The following is a 12,116-nucleotide window of genomic DNA, read 5'->3' as shown; positions in this document are numbered from 1 at the left end:
ATTAAACGATAAAAATAAACACAAAGCCTTTTAGAGCCTTGCTGCAATAATACTACAATCAGTGTGCCACCACAATCTTTAAGTGTTGCTCATCCGGTCAGATTTTCAGAGCTGGAACTATTGATATGATACAACTGCCTTTTAACTAGCTTGCAAAATATGATCCACATTTGTGCTTTCAACAAGACATGCTCCATCCTGTAAGATCGTGTATAGTACGAGAGCTGAAGTGAGTAGAACGATGGGATAGATAGGGTATCGGCTCATACATCGGGTTCTCCAGTTTCAGAAAGACGAGAACAGGATCAATGTCACACTAGGAGACTCACTAGAGAGTGAAGTCCACAAACACACACACACACACCCAGAGTATTTACAAAGTCATTAACTGGACTGTCCTGTAATCTTCAAATCCGGTTCCTCCTCATTTGTGCCTCATCGCTATTAATAACCCAAGTTTATTACAAACTAAATTAACACGAGCTGAATCTGTGTGAAGAAGATCAGAGATGTCACTTTTAAAACAACACCGACCGGCCACACCGACCGGTTTACAATATTGACCAATGATGCTGAGGACTTTTGCTAGAGATATGCAAAGTTGTCAACATAAAAAGCAAAGTCCTGTAGGCAGAGTCTTAAGTCCTGATTTGTTGATTATCTACAACCACAGCTCTCAAATCACACATATATATATTCAAATATACAGCGTGGAGATGCATCATGTTACGTTTGACATCAATGATAATGTTGCATGTCTCAGAACTGATTATGCATGGGAAAAAGCGTTCAACGTTCTGCTAGACTTCTTTTGATTTCCACAGAAGAATGTTTGGAATGATATGAGGATGAAAAATTAATAGTAAAAAATTGCAAGATGTCAAAATGACAATTCTTCCACAGTTCCACGAGCACAGTGATCAAATTATTTTAGAATAAAATAAAAACATTAATTTTAAAAGAACAACATAACTGTAAGCTATGGAAGCTTGTTTCCGCCACTGAATAATAAATAAATAATAATAATTGTGACTTTTTATTTCGCAATTGTGACTTTTTTCTCACAATTGCGACTTTTTTTCTCACAATTGCGAGATCAGAAGTCAGAATTGTGAGAAATAAAGTCGTAATTCTGAGAAATAAAGTCGCAATTGGAGATATAAAGTCAGAATTGCATCATATAAAGTCGCAATTGCGTGTAATAAAGTCAGAATTCTGAGAAATAAAGTCACAATTGCGTGTAATAAAGTCAGAATTCTGAGAAATAAAGTCACAATTGTGAGATATAAAGTTGCAATTCTGAGAAATAAAGTCACAATTGGAGATATAAAGTCAGAATTGCATGATATAAAGTTGCAATTCTGAGAAATAAAGTCGCAATTGGAGATATAAAGTCAGAATTGCATGATATGAAGTCGCAATTGCGTGTAATAAAGTCAGAATTCTGAGAAATAAAGTCACAATTGCGAGATATAAAGTCGCACTTCTGAGAAATAAAGTCGCTATTGCGAGATATAAAGTCGCAATTCTGAGAAATACAGTCGCAATTGGAGATATAAAGTCAGAATTGCATGATATAAAGTCGCAATTGCGTGTTATAAAGTCAGAATTGTGAGATTATTCTGAGGTAAAAAAAAAGTCTGTCTTTTTTTTCCTTAGAATTGGACTTTATATCACAATTCTGAGTAAAAGATGTCAGAACTGCGAGATATAAACTCGCAATTATGTGTTATAAAGTCAGAATTGCGAGAAAAAAAGTCAGAATTCTGACTTTGTAAGACACAATTGCGACTTTATTTCACGCAATTCTGACTTCATATCTCGCAATTCTGAGAAATAAAGTCAGATTTGCGAGATGTAAACTCGCAATTGTGAGATAAAAAGTCGCAATTATCTTTTAAAATGTTTTATTTAGTGGCGGAAACAAGCTTCCATAATAAGCTGTTAGTATAAGATGTGAGGAGCATCAGAAGAATCTCAACAGGGTGATTCCTTTATACTGACCTTTCTCATTAACAATAGTAAACGTAGCAAAAAATATACTGTTACAGAGTATCTGTTACAAATGCACATATTGACCTACCAAGTGACGGCCCATTAATATCTCGAACACAGAACAGTCAGATAGCATTTCACAACCCACGCTGCGAGTTCATTTCTGAATATGAATGTGCTTTCTGGAGAGAGAGGATGTCGAGGTCTCATCCCACACACATTAGCGTAAGACACACGGGTCATAGTACTCACTCAGATGAATTACAATCCTCTAGATCAAACCTTAATGTAGGAAAACACACCACACACACACACACACACTACACTGCTTAATCACAACACAGACACTTTGAGCACAGGACAGACTCCAATACAGGACGGAAAGTGATCGACGTTTATGCCAGTTTTAAAAATACATTAATAATAATAAATCACTGAGAGAAGAATAATCTGAACTGCATTTTAAAATACAAAGATACTGATAAAAAGAAAGCACACAGTTCTGACATGATAGCTGAATAAACTTCCTTTCCATTAGCTTTCAGCTTTAACTGTGTGATCAACTGAATGTTACAGTGGCAAAACATGAAGGCCTGTCTTGTTTCACAGACAGGGTTTAGATTAAGCCAGGATTAGGCCCTAGTTTAATTAGGACATTTAAGTAGCTTTTATAAATGTGCCTTAGAAAAAAACATCATTGGTGTGCATCTTGAGATGAAAAAAATGACACTGACATATAACATTTAACTGGTTTCAGTTAAAACTACTCAAACATGCATTGTAGTCTAGGACTAGGCTTAGGCATTCTGTGAAACCAGGGGTAAAAGTTTAAGATGTTCAGATCTACAGGTGACAATCTGTGCATCAACTGTTCATGATTTACAGCAGACACAAGAAGAAAAGCCATAGTGAAGAAATGCAATTGTACCTGAATTGGAGTCTGGGAATGACAGATAGCATATACTTGTTTTCTAAAATGAGAGAAACAAAAGAACACTCATTATTGACTGTCAGAATGAATGGTTTAATCCAGCTGGATGATATCAAACAGAAAGCTTTTGTACCTCTTTCTCTGTGAGTTTGGAGTGGTGTGGGTAGATCACCTGCAGGAGAAAGAATAACGAGGAAAATGTGAGAACGCTGTATTTTTAAAACTGACATATGCATAAATTAAACAGTAGTAGTTGTTAGTCATGGCCATTGATGCCTTTCGAGTCGATACACTGAGGGAGACCTTTAACAGTTGGCTTTACTTTGGTTGCATAAGATGTTTTCTTGTTGTTGTTGTGCTTTAGGTATGGACAATAATGATCTTATTCAGTTTGGAGCTCAATAGTTGTTGTTGTTTTTTATTCTGAGTATGTAAGTGCCTAAGTTCAGACAACTGATGATTAGATCAACACACTGAATAGTGATCAGATAACAGTCCTGATAAACCCTTAGCTGTCAGACAAACTACACACTTACTGTGCACACACATCAGAGTATCACATCAGGAAATGGCACAAATAAACGAGAATATGTTTAATGCACAAATGTGTCAAAGCTACTGAAAGCTTTCAGACATGTTTATCCAAACATAAAGGTCAGACATAGTACCAATTAACTGCACACACTGGTTCAGCATCCATACAGTCAAAACAAAAATGATTCAGACACCAGATATAATTTGATTTTTTTTTTTACTAGTGGGTGCAGGACACTATAGTTCATTTATGTAAGCCACTGTGACATATTATACACAAAAACTCTTCATACAGTGACTACCAGTAACATTTATTAAAAAACTGGGACCAAAAATTATTCAGACACTTTGAGCTGATTATGTTTTACTTAAGTGTTTTTTCTTTAATTGCTAATGCGACCTTTTTACACCACAGACTGATCAAAATTAAGCATTGCTTGGTCATTTGTTGAGCTAAACTGGTATTATCTTATTGTGTAGTTAAATTTAACAGCTGACAGCTGCTCAACTTTAATCATTTGTGAGATAGGTTAGTCAAACAGAAGGATGGACAAAACCAGTGTAATATCAACTGATTTGATAACTCTGAGTTCTTGTCCTATTTTATTACCATTTTCTATAGCGAATAAACTGTGATAATGTGAGACATGTTGAAGGTGTCTGAATAAATTGTGATTTGACTGTATATATATACTTTTTGATGACTCAAGTATTTTTGTTAGCATTAGCCACAGATGCTAGCAGGTTTTTCCATTGACTTCCACACAGTTAGCCGGCTAGCAGGCCAATGATCACAGATGACAGCACTAATATGACAAGTCTTCTGTACCTCCACAGCTTGCCCGAGCTCCAGATCGAAGCCGACCACACAGATGCAGTGAAGCCAGGAGGAGAAGCGATCCCACGGCAGCAGTAACGGCTCCGGCTCCTCTAGTGCTGGAGGCCCATCGACGGGCATTTCCTCGGCCGGAGAAACTCTGAGCGTGTCTTCTGGCTCCTCGAGCTGATCTTCCAGTTCCCCAGACCCCTGAAAGGCCATGGTGATACCCTCAGGTCAGTCCAGGTGGGTTCGGACTCGGTTTATTGATGAAAACTACAGGAACTTGAGCTGTAAATACAAACACGTCCAGGATGAAAGGGGCGGAGCTTGCGTGGAGAGCGTGCTGGCGTCATGAGTGAGCTCAAGATCTGTACGGGAGCGCGCACGCAGCCACAGTATCCTGAATGTGTATGATATTTGTGTATTTGATGTCCTTTAAAAAAATTTTTTTTTAAGCATGACATTTTAGAATATAAAGACCAATACATTGCGCATATTATTTATTTGATTAGAAAACCATCATAAAAAAAGTCTTACACTTTATTTGACTTCTACATAAATCTTTTAGAATTCTGAAAATAAAAGCACTGAAATGTATGTATTTTGCCCCCTTAATTATTCTTATGGTATTGAATAAAAAATGAGTTATAACTCTTAATTATTTAAACAGGCTTATTTATGATTGCTCGTATTGAGCAATATCTTGTTCTTCGGTGTATATTATAGTATGCTTTGTCTACTGTTGTTATACTGATGTTATTAGGGAGATTTGTAAGGTGACCTTGAGTGAAAGGCGCCTATAAACAAAATGTATTATTCTAATTCTTATTAGGCTATTTATTCAGACAGAAAGCATATAGACAGTTCACGCAACTGTGAAAAATATATATATTTTTAAATAATATAAAAAATATAATAATTCTCTCATAATTCAATCTTTCCATAATTATCTTTAATGTAGGCTAATTTATTTAATCCAATAATATATATTTTTTTTATGTCAAAATGGTTTAATTTTTGGCTTAAATATGGTTTGGTTGTGTATATATATATATTTTGCACACTTGCTGAGAGTAATTTTTTTTTTTTTTTTTGTTATGTAGTTAATATTGTGGCCTATATGTGGCACTTTAACATCTTATAATGTCCCATGTGCATCATTGCACCACACCATTGTTTGCATGTAGATGTTCCAGTGATCACTTAATTACTCCTTATGGGTCACATAAGAACCAAGACAAAGCAATTGGATTAGCCTTAGCAAGACATTAAATCAGCATGCTCTATTTGGAATGACAGATGTTCAGTGTAATTTAGTCCACAGATTCCAGATCCAAACAGAGGGACTGGGGGCGGGGTTAGCTTTGAAACCCTCTCCTCCTTTCTGAAACAAAAATACTTTCCAACTCCAAAAATAACTTTACTTTTACTGGGAGCCTGGAGCAAGAAGCGCCTTCCAATTGCTTTGATTTCGCCAGTATATGCGTTTGTTTTGTACTGTCTGTTTTGAGCTTGGTTAATAAATATTATGTAAACACTCTTCAGTTTGCCATATGTACTTTTTTTTTTTTTTTTTTTATGAATATGTTGGACCAGAGAGTGAGGGAAAAGTGGCCAGCATTTTTAATGCACCTAGAATTTACCTAATATTCATAAAGGTTGTGATCATTTTAATACGAACATCTAATATAATACAAAAATAAATAAATAATGTTTAAATAAATAAATAAATGTATAAATAAATCCATGTGCAAATAAATCCATGTGGAAATAAATATAATAATAGAATACAAATAAAAACAGAATAATAATAATAATAAAATAGAATAAATATAATAATATAATAAGTATAACAATAAAGAAACGCTTTGAAATAAATATACAAATAAATACATAATAAATGAAACAATAACAAATTAAAATAATAAAAATAAATGTAAAAATAAATACAGAAAATAATAAATAAAGTGGAAATTAATTCAGGAATAAATTTCATTAAAAAAATTATCAAGTCAATTATTCGTATTTTTACATTTATTATTTGATTTATTTATTTATTGTTCATTTCTTCAGGGCCTCCATACCATCTATTTTCATTCCATATGAAAAACGTCATCCTTTCTCTGGAAACGCAATTGAAAAGCCCCGCCCCCACATCGCGTCATCCCAGAGTCCCCGCCCCTTTATCAGTGGTGCGCGAGCCCCGCGGCGGTTTGTGGCCGGTGTATGTGTGTGTGTATCTCTTCGAGAGGACGACTTACTTCCAATTATCCCCTCTCACACAGCGATTTTTCATCCCGTTTCCAGTGTCCCCGGGAGCGGAGACTTCCATGGCTTAACGCGGAATCGTGTCACGGACTTTATTCGTTTATGAGTTTCTTTTCTGGGGAATTTTTCGCGTCTCTCACAGCGAGCTAAGCTAGTTATCGAGCTCGCGAGCTAGTACGGGATTTACGTAAATTCTCCGCGTATGAAAGTTCCACGGACCAAACAATACTGGATAAATCCACTCGGAATTATTTATAAAGTCACTTTCAGTCCGGGCGGCTTCATAATGAGAAGATAAAGGGCCACCGTTACCTCAGCGAAGCTAACGAGCTAATATGAAGTTAGCCAGCTAACGCTCTCGTGTGCAAGAAAACACCCTCCGCGCGAGCGTTTTCTAATATCTAACATTGAATTTTGTCTTTTTAATGTTGGGTTAATTAGGTCTTTGTGCTTTTGTTTTCATATTGAATGCCTGCTCTGTTTAGGGGAGTGGTGGGTTGATGGTCTGTCTTGCATACTTCAGTCAAACCCACTCACATTAATAATCTTCATTAGGGTTTAACAGTCACATTAGTGCGTTTTGTGAATCTAGAAATCACTGCCATCTTAATCTAGACACGCAAATGGACTGTTATTTTATTTATTTTTTTGGGAGGGGGGGGAGTAACGTTACAGGTTAACTGATCCAACAGGTTATTAGTGTTACTCGCTTGTTTATTCGCCAGGCCTATGTTTGTTAAGGGGGGTGAGGATGAATTGTGCAGGGTACGAGGTGTAACAGCTCGAGTAGTGGACTGTCATCAGAAAATACAGAATTGTATGGAATTGAGCAGCTGTATTGGGTTTGGTTCGGCATCATGGGGGTCTCGCAAGGGGGCAAGAAATCAACTACATAGTGTCTAAGTACATGGACGTAATGTAGTCGGTTTAGCAGAAGAGCCTCGTCTTTTCTTGATTGTTGATATTTTTTGTCGTGTTACTATGTGCATTGGTCTCCTGATAATTCATTAAAGTGAATTGGAGCAACAGGTCAGTCTGGATCAAGAAACACTGTCTTTCGTCTCTGGTTGGAGTAACACTCCCAAGCCATCCTCAATGCCTTCAGCGCTGGCCGTGTTCACCTGCCGCCCGAATTCACACCCGTTTCAGGAACGCCATGTTTACCTGGATGAGCCGGTCAAGATCGGGCGCTCCGTGGCCCGGTGTCGCCCTGCCCAGAACAACGCCACCTTCGACTGCAAGGTGTTGTCCAGGAATCACGCTCTGGTGTGGTTCGACCACAAGACAGGAAAGGTAAGTCGGGTGTTGTTGTACTTGTACCTTTAGTGGCAGGCAGAACAGGTCAGATCGGCTTGTTTGACACACACAGATGATAAATGAACCTCGGGCTGTCTTGATTTACCAAGACTTTCTCACTATCTGTCAGGTTGTCATAATTGTCTACATTAGGATTAAATCCATACAGTGGTCCCCACCCAAAAAATATTATGACATTCTATGCCACAATTAATGTCTGAATGTCGAACAAGCTTTTTACTTTTCCCACACATTTTTTTTTAAATAGAGGCATGACATAAAATCAAGCACTTAATAAAGGTTGATTATTTCAGCTTATTAATTATAATAATATTAAAATGAATTGTATGAATAATAATACATTAATTTGAGTAATTGTAAGTCACACTGTGGCCCTTGAAAGTTTCCTGAGGCCCCAGAGTAGGTCCAGGTCCCCTGGTTGAAGACAATTAAAGCAGGCTTTTACTAGCTTAAATAAGTAAATTACACAAGTTGACCCCTGCCTCTCTAGGGATGTCCAAAATTCCTCAATGGTTGTGTAAAGCACCCTTTTTACCTCCTAAAAAACAGCTCTATTCACAGCGACCCGTTTTGGTGCATGTCTCTTTAAATGATAATGAGCAACTGCTCACCCCCCCCCCCCCCCCCCCCCACAAGACAGTAAAGTGATGCCTTGGCAGACAGTATACAAATGGCTGAGGGTGGAAATATGCTAATACGGGACAGTACATCAGCGGTCGTGGGCGGAGCATGAGCAATATGACATCAATATGACATCATATTGCTCAGAAAATCCAAACACCTTGATTGAGTGTTTAGACTTTGAGGATTAAAAAAAGCAGGGAATGGATTGCTTTCATTGTATGGTGGTTGTGTCCACACACTGCAAAGACACATTTATGCGCAAACACCATATAAAAGGGGTCCGATGACCCCTTTAAAGTGGACTCAAGCCTCGTTTTACCTCTACATTACATTCACACTGGTCCTTCAGGAATCCAAACAATTAGAATATAATAAAAATACATATTTATTAATATTGTCCCGAGACTGCTGCCAAACTATAGGCAATTGAATGGGAAACACTGTCGACCCGTAACATCTCTCGTGAAAGGTGAGGGATGAACAGCATCAGATGAACTGTTTGAGACTATCATGCGTGACATCGCTGGTCTGTCTAGTAAACAGGAGTAAAACATTGCGGTGGCATTTCTATCCTCTATGTGTTGTTAAAAAATCTAAAATGATGGCTCTTAATTCTGGTTTGGCTCGTGAAATTGGATGCCCAGGGTTTTTAGCTGCCTGGTACGCACTTTAGTGTGGCTCTCACAGCGCCATGTGTGAATGAAAGTGTAAAATAATCCTGTTGAAAGCAGCAGAACATAGTCCACTATGGCTGTAATATCAAGGAACGGGCTTGGTGTGTGTTTCGGTGTAATGCTGGTTTATTCACTGTGTTCTACTTTCAGATGGCACATTCTGACATTGCAAGTGCATATAACTTGTTTTCCCCCTTACACCGTGTCCTAACCAGACGCGATAAGATAAGATTCCAGCGTCAAAATCAATCAAAACCCACAGCCAATCAGAACAGCGTGTGGGCGGAGTCAGCCAATCAGAACAGCGTGTGGGCGGAGTCTCGCTGCACCAGAGAGTAATCTTGACGGCACTTGCACGAAAATGGATAAGGCAACATAATCAAATGCACACATATTACACCATTTAAACATTATTAAAAATACATAGGCTCCTGAGTTACTAAAACAATCTTTGTCAAATAATACACTTGTTTTTTCACAGTTTGAACGTTCTTGTTTCCATTTGTTTAATTTCAAGATCTGAGGTGAATTAATTTATATCCATTGTTGCTTTTACGGCTACAAAGCTGGAGAACTAAATGATATTCAAAGTCACATTACACGCTTTTAACATTAAATAAAGCACATAAACAGTCCCTGAGATTATCATCGCCACACTTTGTGTTTGTTGTTCCAGCGGGACGTCAGAAAAATAGAAACCGTTTGTAAAATGGAGTCGTTGCGTGTCGCCGTCACGGCTGGTTAGGACTAAACACTCTGATTAACATGGAAAAGATACCGTTTATCGCGTGTAGTTAGGCAAGCTTATCGTCGCTTTCAGAATATCTCCAACACACTGCATTGTTCTCTTTGGGTGGGTAAAGAAAGATTTTGTGTGACCGTGTGTGAAGTAAGTATAGGACTGGGTGATAAAACGATAATTATCACAATACAATTTTCCTCAATATAATAATGCAAAAGTTCAATTAATGTTTAAGCACCAAAAGCGGAATGAAACCGCGCTGCTCGTTTGAGCCGCGCCACACGGACCATTTATCCGCTTACTAGAGCAGACGCGTTTACTCCTGGTGCTCCAGATGGCCAGTCCACCCCTGAACTGCACCATGGTATTATTATGGCAGAAATGTGGTATATTCATATCGAATTTTTTTTTTAAATATTAATGTAGACATGTATAAAGGAGTAATGGAATATAATTACAGCATTTTTTGTTAAGCTGTAGCATTTGTGCATCTGTATTTATACTAAAATATAGTACAAAAATACAGATTTGTGCGTCTGTATTGTATTTATACTAAAAAATGTATTCCGGCTAGTTACATTTTGCCATGGTAGTGAGGTGCTATATGCGTGCGTGGTTTACCAATGATTATCATGATCTATAGCCTAAATATGATACTATGGATGACAAATGGTTAACTTAAATAAATAACTCAAACAGTCAGAATATTAAAATTTTACCCTTATATGAGGTTGTTTAATTTTAACGTATTTACTGTTTTTGTTGATGAACATTAATTTACATCTGTATCCCAACTCAAGCTACTGTCAAATGTGCATTTCTAAGAGACATAACACATAATATTATTAATATTATAATAATATTATGTAATATAATAATATAATATTGCCGAAGATACACGTCATCTAAGTCAGGAAACACAAACTGTCAACCTGCAGAAACTAAGAAATATTTTTGTTTTCTATTAAGATGTTTCTTTTAAGGAAAAAAGACTGAAAAAACTTGTGCATATTTTGATGTAGAAACAAATATTTTATCACCATTATAAATGTTTTGAATATTCAGCCTCAGATTTGTGAAACGTTAACCTGTTTGGCAAGTCTTCTGACAATAAAGAGTATTATAAAAACACATTTAACTGTCTGGTTTCTCCAGCTTTCATTCAGGAGCGAAAATCTACCTTTGAAAGAAATAAAGATTTGACATTTATTGTAATGATTATCATCAATATCGACTGATAAAACATTTTTATTGTGATAATTCTTTGGCCATATCGCCCATTCCTAAATGTAAGGATATCTTTATTAGTTGTTAGTGCAGTTTGTACACGTGTAAAGAGGTTTTCTGTACGTCTGGCAGTGTGTTGGTGTGTTTTGCATGTGAAGAGGAAGTATTTGAGCGCAGTTTTATCGCCATCATTCTCAGCTTTCAACAGCAATCTCTGTTGTGAAATAATTGCAGTTATGGTTGCTAACTTCAGTCGTGTAGATTAAGGTGTGGTGTTTGAATTAAGGGAGTGCTGCGCATTACAAAACCAGGTGAGACAATTAACCCTTCACAAACAGCTTTTGCTTGTACTGAAAAAGTTTAATCCGCTAAATATTACCAAACAATGTTTATTTGAAAAGAGTCGCAGGCTTTGATGTCGTAAATACAGCCCCAAAAATAATTTTATTTTGTAATCGCGACCCTTACTTGAACCCTAAAGGTGAATTTCTTATAACTGTAACAGCATATATTCCAAGATAATTCTTATATATTCACCCCATGTTTGATATATTAACCTTTAAAGTTAAAGTGTGTTTGATAATCTAGACTGAATCTCGTTTGATTTAATACATAAATGCATAACTACATTTTTAGCTCGCATCAAAAATCATGAGCTGAATCCATGTGTCTTTGGTTACAGCAGTGAGATGCATTGTTGTTATGGTTTACATCCATCTAAATGTCTATTTCTGCTCATAGAGAACCGGATACACTCCTGCATTTAAATTAGCTTGTCAATCCCAACACTTTGCATTACGTCTGTGGCATTAGAAGTGGATGTCATTTCATCACTATAATTGTCATTTAGTTTATTAGTAACTTTTTTTTCTTCAATATGTTTATTGTCCTTTTCTCGTTTTAACGCCACAGAACAAGTACTCATGCTTACACACTTTCACACATATTCAATTTACACTTAAAGGAAGAAAAGCATAAAAATTT

At 36.8% G+C, this 12,116-nt stretch overlaps 2 protein-coding genes across 5 annotated transcripts in view; one reads left to right on the top strand and one right to left on the bottom strand.

The window, feature by feature from the left end:
• Positions 1-4,672, bottom strand: part of dennd6a (DENN/MADD domain containing 6A) — a 42,811-nt gene extending 38,139 nt beyond the window's left edge. The window contains exons 1-3 of the mRNA XM_084394473.1: positions 4,290-4,672; positions 3,060-3,098; positions 2,924-2,966 (exon numbers count right to left, since the gene is read on the bottom strand). Coding sequence (XP_084250599.1) covers positions 2,924-2,966; positions 3,060-3,098; positions 4,290-4,499 — 292 coding nt within the window. The 5' untranslated portion in view covers positions 4,500-4,672. The remainder of the gene's footprint in view (positions 1-2,923; positions 2,967-3,059; positions 3,099-4,289) is intronic.
• Positions 4,673-6,448: 1,776 nt separating this feature from the next.
• slmapa (sarcolemma associated protein a) overlaps positions 6,449-12,116 on the top strand; it is a 68,698-nt gene continuing 63,030 nt past the window's right edge. For 2 of the 4 annotated variants that reach the window (XM_084394466.1, XM_084394467.1), the window contains exon 1: positions 6,472-7,841. In XM_084394466.1, coding sequence (XP_084250592.1) covers positions 7,644-7,841 — 198 coding nt within the window. In that variant the 5' untranslated portion in view covers positions 6,472-7,643. Of the gene's footprint in view, positions 7,842-12,116 lie in introns of all 4 variants that reach the window. The other 2 variants (XM_084394468.1, XM_084394469.1) reach the window with 2 other exon arrangements.

Source organism: Rutilus rutilus (genome assembly GCF_951802725.1).
Source record: "Rutilus rutilus genome assembly, chromosome: 22".
Taxonomy (NCBI): domain Eukaryota; kingdom Metazoa; phylum Chordata; class Actinopteri; order Cypriniformes; family Leuciscidae; genus Rutilus; species Rutilus rutilus.
This window is presented reverse-complemented; position numbering and strand designations above follow the sequence as displayed.